The sequence below is a fragment of the Triticum urartu genome, chromosome 6A (genome assembly GCF_056163025.1).
Source record: "Triticum urartu cultivar PI428250 chromosome 6A, HENAU_Tu73, whole genome shotgun sequence".
Taxonomy (NCBI): domain Eukaryota; kingdom Viridiplantae; phylum Streptophyta; class Magnoliopsida; order Poales; family Poaceae; genus Triticum; species Triticum urartu.
The window spans coordinates 547,616,218-547,634,491 of NC_141878.1; the positions used below are offsets into that span (position 1 = coordinate 547,616,218).

At 45.5% G+C, this 18,274-nt stretch overlaps 2 protein-coding genes and 1 long non-coding RNA gene across 3 annotated transcripts; 2 read left to right on the top strand and 1 right to left on the bottom strand.

The window, feature by feature from the left end:
- Positions 1-208: 208 nt before the first annotated feature.
- LOC147966206 (uncharacterized) lies at positions 209-751 on the top strand. Its single transcript, XM_087530753.1, has one exon. The coding sequence runs from the start codon at positions 209-211 to the stop codon at positions 749-751; it is 543 nt and encodes a 180-aa protein (XP_087386879.1).
- Positions 752-3,869: 3,118 nt separating this feature from the next.
- On the bottom strand, positions 3,870-5,952 carry LOC147966207 (uncharacterized). Its single transcript, XM_087527151.1, has one exon. It carries the CDS (start codon positions 5,871-5,873, stop codon positions 4,731-4,733), a length of 1,143 nt encoding a protein of 380 aa, XP_087383277.1. The 5' UTR covers positions 5,874-5,952; the 3' UTR covers positions 3,870-4,730.
- Positions 5,953-9,397: 3,445 nt separating this feature from the next.
- Positions 9,398-11,697, top strand: LOC125512659 (uncharacterized). The gene is made up of 3 exons (XR_007285471.2): positions 9,398-9,578; positions 11,201-11,263; positions 11,344-11,697. It is a non-coding gene; the product is annotated as an uncharacterized LOC125512659 (long non-coding RNA).
- The last annotated feature ends 6,577 nt before the right edge of the window (positions 11,698-18,274 follow it).

Sequence of the window (18,274 nt, forward strand, 5' to 3'; positions counted from 1 at the left end):
GCACACAAAAGAAAACGGCGTGCGCGCGAAAAAGTGGCAACGCACGTGGAAGTTTTGGCGCGCGGCGTCCAGCGCGCTCTATAAAAACCGCGTGCGGGCGCCCGCCAACCGCCATCTCCGTCACCTCTCTTTCCCTACTTCCTCGCCTCTGCCGGTGCCCCGCCGCCGCCGCGCCCTTCTTCCTCGCCTCCAGCGCCCCACCGCCGCCATGCTGACGCGCACCCGAAGCAGCTCCGGCTACTACGGCGTCCGCGCACGCCCCTCCGGCGTGTATTACGCAGAGATCCGCTCCGGTGATACACACCTCAGGCTCGGGACGTTCGAGACCACCCATGAGGCCGCCCGACCACGCGGCGACGTGGCGCCTCGGGAGGCCACGGGCGCATATGAACTTCTCGGATGCGCGGACGCGCAAGCAGGCGCAGGACCTCGCGCCTCCCCCGGGGCTAGTCACCGTGGAGGACCGCCACATCCAGAGGAGGCGCGCCTCCTCATCACCGGTGCGGATGAGCACGCCATGACGGTGTGGCGTGAGCGCTTCCCGGAGGATGTCGCCGCCGAGAACGAGTTTTGGGCGCAGAGGAGGGCCATGCGAGCCGCGGAACGGGCGAAGAGGCGTGAGCGGAAGGCACTTGCGGAAGCCCAGGGCGAACTCGGACCTGCGTCAACCTGGGACGACAATGATCCTCGGTGGGAGGATGCGTTTCTGTCGTCGGACTACACCACCAAGGAGGAAGACAACGAGGAGTAGTTTATCTAGTTTATCGTCGACGTAAAATCTACTATATTTGCATCGTAGTATCGTTTTTATCTAGATTTATTTGTATCGTATTGACTAGATTGTGGTGTTGGGCTTGAACTATGTATCATATTTATCTGTATCGTTTTAATCTATATGTTGTTTCATATTTTTCATATGTGTTGCATCCTAGCACCGGCTGCTCGCGCGCGCTGAATTTTGCAGTGCCTGCTGGAGTTATAGCGCCCCGCCTTATTTTGCAGCGCCTCTTGAAGCAAGAGCCCTCATACGCGCTAAAAATAACTATTTCAGGGCTGTAAAAATAATTTAACGTGCTGCGCGGCGCGTGTTAGAGATGCTCTTAGAGGGTTTGCGCTCGAGATGCCCTAAACTCCCGAATCTGCGTCCCTGTTCTTGGCTGTTGCGTGTGGTACCTGCATTCCTACTCTCTCTGCTGCTGCTGCTGCGTGCGTACAGTTGCGCAGGTAGGCGTTCAGGCACAAACTAGCCGCACTCCTATGCCCTCGATGCATGATCTACGCAGGCTCAGCTACAGGGGATTCGCGTGCAGATCCTACACATACGAACACACGCTCATCCCTACGCACTGCAGGATGATCGGAATTATTCGGAGGTCACGAGAACCGTGTGATTGAGCATGCAGGTTGTATTGGTCTGCAGACTGGGTGATATGTGTATGCAGCATGCATGTCACGTCTACGCCTTTGGCGCCCTACCTGGCTCTAGCGTGTGTGCTGCCAACGCGTAGTATTGGCTCGTGCTGTCGTCTATCTGTCAAAGGACCAGTGGGCGATGATGATTGATGACAATAATCACTCGATTAATGGTACGCAATCAAAAGAATAGCTGTTAGGGCAAGATTGATGATGATGATGATGAATTCGATACATGTGAGAAGAAATAGACAACTGAGCTAATCATAGCATGCGAATGTAAATGGTTTTTATAATGGGCCTTAATGGTTCCTAAAAAAAATCAGCTCCTTAAGAAAAATGGGCCTCCATTTGTTTGTATGGGCTGGACGATGACTTCCAGCCGAAAATATATATGCAGTTAATGGGGATGACTGATAGATGAGACGTAAAGGGATGAAGTCATGAGTTAAGCGATAACCTTTGCAAATGTCACTCTCATTTAATCGAGAAGTGATGCATCATATGTGCGCCATTAGTCGCAACATGAGAATTTAGATGACTTTTTCTCTCACATGCAGAAGGAATTGGTGAGTTTGTTTCTACTTTTTCGTAGATCCATCCTTTCAAAACGATATATCTCTTGAATCGTGTGTCCAAATAACAAATTTGTTTTCATGGCTGAGTTTCTCGAGTCAATTCTTTTGAAACTAGATCCAATGTTAATGGGTTTCGACGAACCTTTTTTAGGCATTTTTAGGCAGAGAATGTGCATGCAAAGTGAACTAGCATGTGCTTCCAAGTTCCAAAATGTACTGTTTCATTCTCTCAAATGAAACTAATTTGTGCTCCTGCAGGGTTGGATTTTCCCAACGAGGAAGCATGTATACATATTCTCCTGAAAAAAAGCACCCGCAAAACAGTGAAAAAGAAATTAAAAAAGCTGAAAAATGAGAAAACCAGAAAAAAAAATCAAAGAAAACTAGGGGAAATGGGGAGGGGCAGGGAGGGAGCGTCCAATGTGTGACACGTGACGGTACTGGGACACATTATATGAAGGCTCTCACAAGTGACCTTTGAGAAGTCCACCTAGAGAGTATCCTTTAATTATTAGCTCTCATAAAGGGGACAAAGAAGCAACATGGAATAGACAACCTCCTACAACGAATGAACTCTAAGAGGCCATGTCATGGCCCTACTCGCGAACCTTTCTCCGACGAGACCAAAGAGGAACACGCCGAAGGAAAGTTTTGGGACTATCCCAAATGGGAAGGGCGTGGTCTGTAAGGCGAATTAGCCATCAAAAGATATGAAAGCTTGAAAATCAAAAACCAAAAGAAAAAGCATGCGCGAGAGACTCGGTGCCCCGCACCCGTGTGTCCCAAATTCTCTCGCCCCATTCTGCGGTGGTTGCCAATATGACGACTCCGTTAAAGTTGCTCTAAGCAGCATAGACTTTGTAGATATGTTCCAATATGCAATTTTGTAAGTTCCAGTATAAGCAAGTAAATGGATTTCCCAATTCGGAATTGCTTATACCATTGAAAAAAGGATTGCGACCACAAGAAATCCTCACACAATAAATGACCTTTGACACCGCGCGTCCCCTTCTAGTCACTAGAGTACTCCCTCCGTTTTTATTTAGTCTGCATATTAGGTTTGACCAAAGTTAAACTTTGCAAAGTTTGACCAAGTTTATAGAAAAATATATAAACATTACCACAACAAATCTATATGATGTGAAAGTACATTCAATAATGAATCTAGTGGTATTGATTTTTTATTGTATATGTTAATATTTTTATTTATGAACTTAGTCAAAGTTCACAAAGCTTGACTTTGACCAAAGCTAATATGCGGACTAAATAAAAACGGAGGGAGTATCTAAGCACCCTGGAATGTGAGATCTGTGAGCGCTCGGGCTGCGAGGGTCAAATGGACAACGCAAGTTAGTGAGTTGTGGTACTGTTTGCCGTTTGGGTCAACCATCCAATTACAATCTAATTACATGTGTCCGATACTTCGTGGGTTATGCATCACTTATTTTTTGTGAGAAAAAAAGTTACGTGTAGATAATGTACATTTGATAGGGAAAGAATAGGATACCTCTCGGGAAAGTATATGGTTGAACCCATGGATATATGAACCCACTATAAAAAAACTCATTTGTAAATGCCAAAAAATCTGAAAGAAAAATCACGCGCACGTATTCACATTCTACGGGCGCGCAAAAAGTTTCATGAAAAAACAACTCTTTCTTTGACCTGTACAAAAAGACAAAATAGTACGGTGAAACGACATTTAGAAGCACTGAAATTTGTCTTCTCGCAGAGGCAAACCAAAAAAACTTTTTACAAAATTTTGTGCTGCGCACACATGTTGCGAAGATGTATGCATGAAATTTTGTTTCGGAATTTTTAACATTGTAAAACAATGCATATTTACAAAGCGGGTTCATATGCCCATGAGTCCAGGACATCCTCATTCCTACCTGTTGCTCATGTACATTTTGTATAAGGGAAATTAGTGATGTGGCTGACTATCCATGCATGTCAAAATGATAGAACACCGCACGGGCGCCGTCAGCCTGACCCATCACCGCCTCCTCGGCATTGCCAGTCCAGCATCGCGCCGCATGCCCCGCCCATCTCACCATCGTTCTCCCCTTCTCTCGTGGCGGCAATTAACGTCAAGCAATGGTGATGCGCGGGGCATGGAAGAGCAAGCGGTGAGGTAGGCCGGCATGGCTAGCAGCGGCGCTCAACAGGGACGACCCTGTATTCAGGACTTGCTCGCCTTCTTCAACACGCCATGGTCCACAAGATATGTGTCACAACTCCTGGCCTCTCCTCCATCTCCCTCTTTCATCATTTCTTTATCAACCTGATTCAAATTCATTCTGGCTTGAGGCCGAAAAAGCAGCGGATTCTTTCAGAATTTTATCTCACCATGCAAGGTTTAAAAAGAACACAACATGCCCATAAAATGAACAACAACGCCCGTCCGATAAATAGAGCAACAAAGAATCTATATGTGAATTAACAAGCAAACAAATAAACGACGGAAAAGTAGATGGCGCAGCAAACCGCGCGTATGCTTCTAGTATGAATCTATACTGCTCCTTTCTTTTGGCGATTCGGAGTATATAGTATGTGATGATAGCCTAGTGAAAAATGATGTTCGGATGTCTTGTTTCTCACTCAAGTTAACAAAAATGCAAGTGTAACCTCCTTCCGTGCATGATGCATCACATTTGGGCCATGGATGATGGAACCATGTGCAGTGCAAGACAACTTTACATTGACATGCCATCTACTCTAGGCATCTACACGCTCAACTCAATGCACAAATGCTCCATGGAGAGATCCATCAATCGATCGAACTACCAAGGCAGGATCGTCGATCGACGACTGTACAACCATCTCGTCTAGGAGAACGCGACGCCTCGGCGGTGCCAGTCCGGCCGCGGCGGCGACTGTCGTCCGGGCCAACTCGGTGTCAGCGAGCGCCGGCTGCAAGCTCTCGAGCTCGAACAGGTCGGAGCTGGACTCGCTACTCTCCTTTGCCCGCTCCCTCTCCTCCGCCACGCTCAGCGCGCGCAGCAGTTCCTCCACCCTCCGCTCAGCATCAGCAGCCGCCGACGACTCCGTCCCGCCCCCGCTAGCGTCGCCGAGCCTCCCCGTCGTCCTGGCTCCATGTCCGTGCTCCTCCTCGTCCACCACGACCTCCACCGCCGGAGAGAACCTCACGGCCCGCCTCCCCGGAGTCAGAAACCCGCCAGCGGCGGCCGCCGAGTCTCGCCGGGAAGCGCGAGAAGACAGAATCGACCTCGCTGACGCCGGCTCTGCCGCAACTGTCGGCGGCAGAGCCGTCATCGCCGTCGCGTCAACAGACGACGACCTGGCCGGCGGCTTCCTGTTGCAAAGCAGAGCGTTCAGAAGGCACGCGAACGTCGCCGACTTGCTTCTCTTCTTCCTCCTGATCTTCCTATTCTCCTTGCTTTCCACGGCTGGCGGCGCTGGCATCGATGTCGGCGGCGGCGGCGGCAAGAGAAGCGACGGGGCTTGCGGGTGGGGCAGGACGCGGCATGGCCGCGGCGGCTTTGGAGGCCGAGGTGACCGTGCAGAGGACACGGACGTCGACGAGGCGGTGGAAGGACGGCGGTGGCGGCTAGGAGGCGGCGACGGCATCTCGAACGGGGACACGTTGGCCCGGCGGAGCTCCCCGGCGGGCGCGCAGGCGTCGGCGTCGAGCGAGTGGTAGATGGCGTCGAGCAGCGCCGCGGAGAAGGACGGGTGGTGCTCCCGCTTCCTGCTCGGCGGCGGGACGCGGCCGGCGCAGCGTCGCGGAGACATCGTGCCCGGCCGGCGGGCGCGCGCGCGGTGGACTGGCGGGAGGCAAATGGCAATCAGTGCGAGCGGAGTGGAGGGCTCGATCGCGGGGAGGGAATGATGGCTGCAAGATACTAGTACGTGGTGCATTCGTGCGGAGGTGTCCGGTGGCTTGATTTGAAAAGAAAAACATGGCGCCGCACACAGCACAAGTGCACAACACAAAGCAGAGGCCAGCGGGCGCGGTTGACTAGCGTGGCAGGATGCGATGGTGGGCCGGTGAGCAAAGGAGCGTGACGAGCCGACGTACGGCCGTGGAATTGTGTGACAGCGATCGCTGTCGCTCCGTGCACGGAATTAGTGGTGGATTTGTTTTTCATCAAGGGTACCATCAGGCGGCGCTAAAGGTGTGCCCCGGGCCGGAGAAAGGCGCCGGCGTAGCTTTTTGTTCCACGGGTGCAATGGACCGCCGCTTTCTTTCCTTGTAAGATACCCAAAGATCGCGCTTTTGTAACCGCGGTTCATGATAGTGTTGGCCAGTGCCGACACCCGCGCGCAGAATAGAAGCAATAAGGCTACACCTACAAACTATTAATTCTCACCCATGCTGACAAATACTACTATATATATATATAGTGTTACTATTCATCATCCAGGATGCAGAATAAGTTATTCTTCACCCGAGGTAATCTTACAATCATTTCATAATTAAATTACGTTTGAAATTCAAATAGTTACATTTCTAATGATTCACTACGTAAAGTTTGACATAAGAAAATAAAAATATAGGTCATAAGAGAAGAAAATTTGCAGTTTATGTATATTTTAGACTATGTTTTTATGTTTGTAATTTTACATAACATAAAATATTTTTTACGGCGATTATATATTTTCTTACGGTCTCTTTTTGCGTCCAAAATAAGACAAAACTTACGAAACGTAAAATTACGGTGCATTGATGGTAAAATAGAGGGGGGTGAAGAATAACTATTCCTCACACAGGGTGACGAATAGCGCGAATAAGTTATTCTTCACCCAAGGTAATCTTACGATCATTTCATAATTAAATTACGTTTCGAATTCAAATATTTACATTCCTATTGATTCACTACGTAAAATTTGATATAAAAAAATAAAAATATATGTCATAAGACAAGAAATTTTGCAGTTTATGTGTATTTTAGACTATGTTTTTACGTTTGTAATTTTACATAACATAAAATATTTTTTACGGCGATTATATATTTTCTTACGGTCTCTTTTTGCGTCAGAAAAAAGACAAAACTTACGGAATGTAAAATTACGGTGCATTGATGGTAAAATAGAGGGGGGTGAAGAATAACTATTCCCCACCCAGAATAACCTATGATTATATATATAGTGTTACTATTCATCACCCAGTGTGCAGAATAAATTATTCTTCACCCGAAGTAATCTTACGATCGCTTTCTAAATAAATTATGTTTAGAATATAAATAGTTACATGCATATTGATTCAATATGTAACATTTGGTATAAAAAAGCAAAAATATAGGTTATAAAATCAGAAAAATCACATTTTATGTATGTTTTATACTATGTTTTTACATTCATAATTTTACGTAACATAAAATATTTTTTACGGCGAGTACATATTTTTTTACGTTCTCTTTTTATGTACGAAATAAGACAAATTTTACAAAACATAAAAATACGGTGCCTTGATGTCAAAATATATATATATATATATATATATATATATATATATATATATATATATATATATATATATATATATATATATATAATTTTACGTTCCGACCATCACGCGCACCAACAAATTAAACTAAACCGTCACACGATGCATACATAAAAGCAACCACTTCATTCATAGTAAAAGTGAAGCAATGCGTCGTAAACCAACCACCACGTAGTATATTTCTTTCTGGTCGATGTTATCTTCTATATCTAAATAGGGGCACCCCACTAGCTGATTTTCCTGCCTCCTCATGAGTGGAAAATACCGATTCGTTCTTTCGCGCTGTCCCGCTCGCTCGCTGCATATCCCCTCCGACTCGATTCGTTTTAGTTGGGCTGCACACGTCCTCCTCACCAAAATTGTTTGGACATTACAAAGCCCATTCGAAGCCCATAGGTAAAGTCCATTGTTCCCAGTCTCAAGAAAAGATCGTGCCACGACCATCCACACTCCCGGGCAGCCGCCGCCAGGAGCCCTTCCGGCGGGTCTATGCCACGATCCACCCTTGCCTGGCCAGACGCTGCCGTCCCTTGTGCTCTACCAACAGCCACCATCACCCATGCTTGCCCCTAGCCAGCCGTCAGTGCTAACCCTTCCGCCGTCATCGTCGTCCGTCCCCAGTGAGCCACCTATCCAGAGATGTGTGATCCAGTAGCCACCTCTGTGGATTCCGCCACCATGGCTGATGCCCCCCAGCACAACCGCCATGATGGCCTTTGCTCGTGGCCAGCCCGCCGCACCCAACCAGGGCCGGGCCGGCAAAATTGAGGGCCCTGTGCAAAACTAAAAAGTGGGGCCCTATCTCATAAAAAAATGAACTAACAAGGAATTATGATAAAATGTCTTACATAACAATTGGTTATATATATAAAAAATCATACCTATTCATAAGACAGCAGATATCAATTGAAGATTATGTGTCAATATTTAGCAATTAGAAGAACCGTCTAACTCAACTAGTCACGTCTCCTGTGATACTGTGATATTTAACCGAGGAGGCAAGAACCCATCTCTCTAATGATCCCTGCCAAAAGTAATTTGGAAATAGGAATTAGGATAATAGGAATAGAATTAGGAGTACAATGAAGGATGTCCAACGTTAGCGTATAATACAGTATATAAGAAACAATTTATAGGAGTAGAATTAGGAGTACAATGAGGGCTGTCCAACGTATATACAGTGTATAAGAAACAATTTTGCTCCCTGAGAACCCGAATCACCATAACTAGGTATATACCGTATTGATAACACAATAGATAGCTAGAATCACAATAGGTATATCATCGCATCACAGTAACTAGAATGATAGAATCAAAATAGCTAGCTAGCAGATAACACTAGATACTCTCTCAATACAATGTAGAAGGGGCGTCAAAATACAGCCAACAAGTATATGATCGAAAATTCCTCTCTGAGAAGCCGAGATCAGGAGACTACGAGAGGAATAATCGATGGATCATGGATTCGAACCAATGAGGGCTGTAATTCCTGTACCTGTTGCCGCGTCGCCCATCGCGGCGTCGCCGGATCTTGATGCGAACCAAGATCCCGCGCTGTTCAGTTTCCTCTGGATGCGATCGATCCTTCCTCTGGTTCGCCGTTCGGTTTCCTTTCCCATTGAGTCAGAACCCGCGTCCTGCGATCGAGGCATCGAGGCGAGGGCATAACCGATCGAGCAGGCGGCCTGGGACGGGAGACGGTCGAGGCTTGACGCCGAGGGCCCAATGCCCATGCCAGGGAAAATAAATACATAGGCCTATAAAAATTTTGGGCCCCCAAATTCTATGGGCCCTGTGCGGGCCGCACAGTTTGTACAACTATGGACCCGGCCCTGCACCCAACACGGCATTAACTCCATCAAATTCGTTCATCTTCCCACAGCCGCTTTTATGGCGCACATGAAACGGCCTCGCACCACTCAATCGACGGAAACGGATGGATTCATGTGAAAAGAAGAAACTGATGGATTTATGACTCCCTCCTCATGAAGGGTAATCGACCTAGTGGCTCTCCCTTTTAAGCACTGGAGTTGATCCCTTCCCGTCACTCGCCTGCCCGGGTTCTCATCACAGTCTTCTCCTCGAGGCGTCCGCTGATTCCGCCCCGCTTGCTAGAGGTCTGGTTCTAAATCCTAGGACCGCATCATGTAATTTTCTTGCTTTGGCTGTGCTATTCGTATCTTGAAATTCCATGTCTTGGCTGATGCAAAGTTCATGGGACGCTCTTAAATGGCCAAAGCAAAGGTTGATGCGATCTGGCTGTTGTACTGAAAGTCTGAAACAGAACAAAATTTTACTCATAATTTTTCCATTTTTTGATATACCACCATGTCAGTTGATTTTCCCTGTATGTTTCATTGTTTCTATGATAAGTTGTCATTGGTTTCCTCCATAGTTTTAAATAGCCGGCTATAGCCCCGCTATAGCTCTGCTATAGCTGTTTGAGGGTGTTGCCGCTAAATAATTTCATGTACAATTTGCTGCTATAGCTCCGCTATAGCCCAGCTGTAGCTGTTTTTTAGGGTCGCTGCTAAATGCCATAGCCCGCTATTTAAAACATTGGTTTCCTCCTATATCTATGGATTTAAAGTTTTTCTATATAATATTTGTCTCACATGCAATTCAAGTGCTATATATATAGAGAGAGATCAGTAATCTCTTTGTTGAGCCAAGTTACACAGCTGAGAACAAATTAAAGATGCGGCTCATTCAAGCTGTAGACTAGCAGTTTGTTTTCATGTCGGGCGAACATTAGGAACTTTGTGAACCATAATTTGGGAGACAAAGAGGAATTTGGAAGACAAAAAGGAATTGATATTCCTATTGACATACCATCAGATATAACTACATACAAGAAATAGACATGTGAATGTTCTACTAGCCTGAAAGACTGTATATACATCTTGGAAACAATACACACTTGACATGTCTACATGTCTCCTTGATTCAAGCTTTGTCTCTAACAATATGAATTATCCATGTGGTATATAGTTTACTGAAAATGTTAGATAAGTGAATTGATAAAAAATTTAAAGATGTGTAAAGTAGGGAAAAGAGATACAACCATAGATTTTGCAGGGGGGTAACTAGGCTTAACTCGCATGGCTCATAGATCTTTTTTTACCTTTCGCAGACATATACACTCACCTTTATCAGTGTAACAATGAAATGTGACAATAGCAGTATTAAAGCAGAAAGATGTGTTCGGTGCCTGATGCCATGTTCGCTAGCATGGGAAAAGAAAATAATTAATCAATGGAATCAGTCCCCTTAATTTTGTTTGTCTGGTGTATTAAAACTTCTCATACTTCCTATTCTGTCATTAGCTTAGTCTACTGAAAAACAGACTTGACTTAGCAAACGAGATTATGTATTTTCAGTACTACCATTTGTTTGAACATCTTAATTATTCTGGCATCATCACATACATGAAGCAGCAAAGGAGATTGTGTATTTTTAGTACTACTGATTGAACATATTTCTTAATTTATTCTGGCAGTATCACCATATTCTTTTTTTGTGTATTTATTAAACTGTTCCTCTCAGTCGTATAGAAAATCATGGATGTACATCATATGTTTAGTTTGTAGGAGCTACCAGCAAAGTAAGACTGCATTTTATTTAGCTTCGTTTGGTAAGCAGCAAGAGTGCATTTTATTTATCCTCACATGGTAATCAGCAAAACAACTTACTACTGCAACACACACATCTATATAACATCATCCAGTTGCATTTTCAGCTTACCCCTTGTCTTCTCAACCACGAGTTGGCAGCCAGTACAAATGGACGACCGAAGCAACAGGTACTCCTACTGAAATTAGTTTGCTATATATTTTCATTCCACTGCTTACGCTGACTAACAATGTGCTCCATCTTCTCAAGAACGCCGCCTAATTATGGAAAAAATAATCCGCCATGTTCTACCGCCGTTTCAAGAAGAGAAGCTCAGAAGAAATACAAGGATGCAATTGCAAAGATGAAGGGCACAAAAGACCCGACGTTTATAACTTTCAAACAGGTGTCCAAGCCTCAACACATCGCTAACCAACTGTCTGGTCACCATCCATTATCATCTATGGGATATATCGTGGAGTATGAAAAGAATGGGATACCATATATTCAGGTTGTAGTAACTCAAGAAGGCCCACAACAAATATATTGAGTAAGAATATGGTACATGCTATCATACAGCATATGGTTCATGCTACAAATAGCAGGCTTTATCCTCCAATACATACCAGCAATAAATTTTAGTCATTGTATGTACGAGAAATCTATCAATTATTGACTGAAATTATTTTCTTCTTTGAGATGTTGATGTTACTTTGAAAATCCACAACAAATTTCCGCAGCAACGCGCGGGGCATCATCTAGTTTCCATAAACTTCCAAACCTCCCCCAGAGGCTAAAAGAACTGCACTGCTAGCAAAACTACCTGAATGTTAGCAGAAAAAATTGCATGCCCTTTTTCGGTACTGTTTGCGATGAAATATGTAAACCGCTCATTGGAACGAGGCGTGTAATATACCATTGGAAAGCTATGGATTGGGTGCAACTCTGCACGTTGAATAGTTTTTGTCACGGTTTAAGAGCAGTTTCAAAAATGGTGCGGCCCCGACGAGTGGCAGCGAACGTATTTTCACTTTTTTTTTCAAAAAGCCTGTTGGAATGATGCAAATCATACGCCATTGGAAAGATATCGTAGAGGCGCAACTTTTTGTTATAGAGCAGTTTCAAATTTACCGAAACACGAAAACTCTGTTTTTCAAGTTTTGCAATTTTTGGCACGCTTTTCGTTCCAGTTTTTTAACAGTTTGTCAAAACAAGGCTTGTGATACGACGTTCGAAAGCTATGGAATAGGGACAACTTTCAAATCTAGGATATTGTTTGATATTCCTTGTGGTTTTAAATGAATTTTGAAAATGGTGCGGCATCCGACGAGTGGCAACAACCGATTCTTTTGTGTTTTTTTACAAACCGCTCGTGAGAATGATGCAAATGATATGCCAATGGAAATATATCGACGAGGCAAAAAAATTTCATATATAATACTCTCTCTAATTTATTACGGCTTAAGAGGAGTTTTCAAATTACCGAAATGCGGACACTCTGTTTTTCGCAACACCAAAATCGACGAAGTGACTGCATCGAACAGAAGAACGCAGTGCTTCAGACGGAAAAGCGCACTGCATTAGACGGGCAAGCGAACTGCGTGATTTCTTTTATTGAGACGTAAAGTTTCCGAGGCGAGGAAGTGGACCGTGCTTCATATCGAACATAAGTAAACCGCAACGCTATCGAGAAATGAACCACATTACTTTTTTTGTCGTTTCCGTAACAATTTTTTGCACTTCACCTTTCGGGATGAAGTGAACTGCGACACTACCTAAAGTGAACCCCGACACTACCGAAAGTGAACCGCGTGAGTTTTATTGTCTTTTTCATACTTTTTCTTGTGCGCGTAGACCTGTCGAGTGCACAACATGGACTGAGTGAGCGAACCACACTGCATCGAGAAGTGAACTGAATTACGCTTTTGTTGTTTTCCTAATATTTTTTGCATTTCACGTTGGACACAAGTGAACAACATCACTCCTGAAAGTGAACCACGGGGTAGAAACTAGTAAACTGCATCTAAAAAGAAGTGAACTTCCTCTGCTGTTTTTCATTTTCCCCGTTTTACAAAGTGAACTACAGAAGATGTATACAGTGAACCGCATCCCAAGTAATTTTTTTGTCAATATGGACAACATCCCACCAAGTTTGAATTTTTTTTGTACTACAGACATTGTTCGGGAATTCGGTAACTGGTAACTGCTCGGTCGACTACTGATTAGCGATTGATCGGTTAATCGGCCATTTAACTGAATTAATTGGTCGATCATTAATCTGCTGCACATGAGAATATATTGGCAACATGTAAATAGATTTTCACGTATTGTACCACATAATCCAATGCTCATAGCTACGTAGTATACATTTATACTAAAATATAATGTCGTGGGCATATAAAAAGCATGGATAAGAGGTAGAATTGTTACCTGGACGGTTTGGTCATGATGCATCCAAACCGGAAGGCAACAAACCTACAGAATTGATGATAGATATGCATTTGTATATGCTCTAAACTTGTCAAGATAAATGAGTAAATGACAGCCATACATGTGACAACAAGAAGCCACACATGAGACATGATAAGATAAATTAAAATGACAGCCACACAACTTGGCAATATGCAGCCACACATAACAAGATTAATGGATGCCGCTTCAGTTACCTGACCCATCACTGATTAATCGGTTTGACAACCAGTTAATCGTCTGACAATCGATTAAATGCCAGATAATCGGCTTGACCATTTAATGAACTGAGTATGTGCTATTCGCCTCAGTTAAGCACCGAGTAGCGATTAAATGGCCATTTAAATGGTAACTCGGCCGAGTTCTTGAACAGTGACTACAGATGACAACTGCATTTTGAGCAATGAGCAATGAACCGTTGTGGTTTCCCAAATTCTTTTTTCTTGTTTTATCGATGTGAACCACATAGTTCTGGCAAACGAACCAAAGTTGTGTTTTCTATTAGTCGGCATGGAATCTAAATGAACCGCATCAGTTTATTTTGTCTTTTTTATAAAAAAAAGTACAAACATATATGGACCTCATGGTCAAACTTAGTGAACCGCAATTGTTTTTCTTGATTATGTACTATGGGGATCATTTCTATTTTTCAATTTAGTATTTTATATAGATTAGAAAATGAACTACAATGCTTCTTTTTTCTCATGGATGTAAACTGTAAAAATGGACATAAAACAAATAATCAAGATTACAATCTGGTCCTTTTGGACATGCCTTGGATGTGACTACTCGTCACCATCCTCAGCCGCCATCCTGGCCGATCACCATCCCCCCAACTAGACGTCTTAGCGCCCGGAAGTGTAGTGTGTCATGTCAGGATTCGAGCTGCAACTGTGTTGAATATAGAGCTCGCTACAAACCAAGCCATTGTTTGTCATTGTCGCTTAGTGTGCCCACCAACTTCATAGAGGCGCACACTGAACCACCTCTCAAGCCCCCACTCCACCAGCATTTACGAACTGCATGCCACATGAATGCCATCATCATGCAAATGGAACTGCACTCAAAATAAGAAGCACACTATACGAAACATTGCACAAATTAAAAATAGCGAACTGAAAAAAATAGGTTTTTGGGAAAAGGTGAAGCACGAACTACACCTGGCGTCCCTGTGCACTACAAGTCTGAGATGCCTTGACTGCAAGGGGGGGAGGGCAGCTCATCGAGTCGTACTGCATGGGAGCACGGTGATGATCAGCGAACTGCACGTGGCGCGCCGTTGACCTGCATAACAAAAAAAGGGATGGAGATCAGCAGGATGGGGCGCTCTGTTGGGGAACGTTACATGGGAAACAAAAATTTTCCTACGCTCACCAATATCAACCTAGGAGATGAACATCAACGAGAGGAGAGATTGCACCTACATACCCTTGTAGATCGCTAAGTAGAAGCGTTAAGAAACGCGGTTGATGTAGTCGAACGTCTTCGCGATCCAATCACGATCCGTCTCGCGATCTCCCAATCCAAGTGTCGAACAGACGACACCTCCGCGTTCAGCACACGTACGGCTCAATGATGTCTCCTCCTTCTTGATCCAGCAAGCAAGGAAGGAGAAGTAGATGGGATCTCAATCAGCACGACGGCGTGGTGGAGATGGTGGTGGCGCAATCCCAGCAGGGCTTCGCCAAGCGCTACCGTAGATGCGATATGAGGAGAAAATAGAGTAATGGGAGAGGTAGGGCTACCTCTAGGGCGTGGGAATTGGTGTGCCCAGCTCCCCACGCCCCTCTCCACTATATATAGGGGTGTGGGAGGCCCGGGGGTGCAGCCCTAGCTCCTCCTCCAAGGAGGGGGGCGTCCAAGGGGGATCAGTGCCCTCCAAGTCAAGTGGAGGGCCCTCCCCCTTAGGGTTTCCCTTCCCCTAGGCGCATGGGCCTCTTTGGGGCCAGTGCCCCTGGCCCAATAAGGCTAGGACGCCCCCCTATAGCCCATGCATGCCCTAGGTACTGGAGAGACCCTTCCAGACTCCTCCGGAACCCTCTAGAACCTTCCGGAAGCTTCCCGGTACAATACCGGTAAAACCCAAAACTTTTCCGGTAGCTACAAATGACTTTCCATAGATAAATCTTCACTTTCGGATCATTCCGGAGTTCCTCGTGACGTCTGGGATCTCATCTGGGACTCCGAACAACATTTCGTCACCAACGTGAATATCCCAATACTACTCTAGCGTCACCAAACGTTAAGCATGCGGACCCTACGGGTTCGAGAATCATTTGGACAGGACCGAGACACCTTCCCGATCAATAACCAATAGCGGGACCTGGATGCCCATATTGGTTCCCACATATTCCACGAAGATATTTATCGGTCGAACCATGATGCTAAGGATTCAATCAATCCCGTATGCAGTTCCCACGTATTCCACTAACAACCAAGCCATTGTTTGTCGTCGTCGCTCAGTGTGCCCACCAACTTCATAGAGGCGCACATTGAACCACATCTCAAGCCCTCGCTCCACCAGCATGTACAAACTGCATGTCACATGAATGCCATCTTCGCGCAAATGGAACTGCACTCAAAATAAGCACATTGTACGAAACATTGCACAAATTAAAAATAGCGAACTACAGAAAATAGGTTTTTGGGAAAAGGTGAAGCATGAACTACACCTGGGCGACCCTGTGCACTGCAATCATGGCAGTACAACGGACACCAGAAAATAGATTTTGGATCCTTTTCGGGAAACTTTCGATCTGTTCATCTCAATCATGGCAATGCAATGGACACCAGAAATAATAAAAATTACATCCAAATCCGTAGACCATCTAGCAGACTTTTTCTGGACCCCAATTTTAAATAGTTAAAACAACAAAAAATGCCATGATATACGTAAAAGAATTTCGTCACGTTCAAAATAATCAGACGTTGTACATCCCTAAATTCAACAACCAAAAAGAATTTGACATGCTAAAAAAGTATATTGTACTGACGTATTCACCTATATATATACACGCGTGCAACTCACGGGAAGGATTCCACGCTTCCTCATAAACCAATCCATCATAGTGTACTTGCAGTCAACGCCCGTCCTTGCCTCTATGTCTCTCTTTTCCTTTTCCTTCGGCTCATCCATCCGTCTCAGCCAAAAAACCGTCCAGATTTCAGGCAACAAAGCGAGGCAAGCCCAAGACCTACCTAAAAGTAGACCAGATTTAGTTTAAAAGTGGTGAGGCTTGTCAAATCTGTTAATCCAGCCGTCTAGGCTAGAATCCATCGATTTAGGCCAAAACTAGGCGAGATTTTGGCAGATTGCCAGGCTCCGGGCCATTTTCTAGGCCATGCACGTGACTTTCTTTACGCCATTTTTCCTGCTTGTTTGTTAGTCCTGACTGCACTGTGCGTGCATGTGGCACACAGAACTAGGAATTTTTTATGCTCCAGTCATATGCATGGATTAGGTAGCTCACACATTTCCCTTCTTAAAAAAACAAATAAAAATAAGCTAGCTTGCACTTAACTTGTACGTAAGTCCCATTTAACTCCCTTTTCCACACAATCTCGTGAGCACGCACTACATGGGCATCTCATGGCCATGTCGTCTTGATGCTCCTGCTGCCATCAAAGGTTCCGGATTATGGCGCCGCCAAGCCCTCATCGGTAGGAGGATCAGTGGGAAGCTTCGGATTATGGCGCCGCCGTCCATAGTCCACGGGCATGTCGAGCTCCACCGTACCGACGGTGAAGCCCGAGGAGGTGGTGCTCTCCTTGATTGAGGAGTAGCAGCAGCAGCCACCCCTCCTCAGGGAGGTCGCGCTGATCGACGACGAGTACTCGCGGTGGCTCGAGCTGCTCCTCACGCGGTCGTTGTTCCACTATGGTCAGGCGCCAGCATCACTGCCGCACGACCTCTGCGTCATGGAGGAGTTGGCCTCCCCATCGCGGCGCCGCGTCAAGATGGAGGGGCCTCGGCGAGAAGGGCGGCAGCTCAAGCTGCTCCTCACGCGGTTCGACCGCCGTCACTGTCACGCGGCCTCTGCGTCAAGGAGGATACGCCACCCCTGTCATGACGCATGTCAAGATGGACATTCCATCCTCGCCACGCAGCCAGCATGAGCGTTTAAACCGTGTCATGGAGGTGGCACCACCATTCCCGCCCCGATGGCGCGTGTCCGCAGTAAAGGAGGGACCATCCCCGATGATCACCAATGCGTGTGGCCGACTCCTTCAGTACCTCGGCTGCAACGTCATCAGCTCCTCGTCCTTGCACACCAAGATGTCGTCCGACAAAGCGACAACCAATGAGCAGCGCCAGGAGCAGCTCAACGTGGCGCACCTTTGGCCTTCGCCAAGTTGTACGTGGCACCGGACTGGTGAGCGCCAACCCGCACTTCGTGCTTGCCAGGGCTGAGGATCAGTCCAGAATGTGGTCGATCGTCTGCGCGCGGCCGAGTGCGCAGCAATCGCCAATCCTAGGCGGTCGTCCACCACTAGAAGGACGACAACGATGACATTGGAAGCGGCAACGACGATGGAGTTTCCATGAGATCATGATATGTCTCCAACGTATTAATAATTTTTGATTGTTCCATGCTATTATATTATCTGTTTTGGATGTTTAATGTGCTTTAATTTCCTCTTTTATATTATTTTTGGGACTAACCTATTAATGATACGTCTGCAATGTATCTATAATTTTTGATTGCTCTATGCTATATCATCTAATGTTTTG

Bases quoted from the DNA above. Each gene is read 5' to 3' on its own strand.
- LOC147966207 (XM_087527151.1), bottom strand. From the start codon at position 5,873: ATGCACCACGTACTAGTATCTTGCAGCCATCATTCCCTCCCCGCGATC.
- LOC147966206 (XM_087530753.1), top strand. From the start codon at position 209: ATGCTGACGCGCACCCGAAGCAGCTCCGGCTACTACGGCGTCCGCGCA.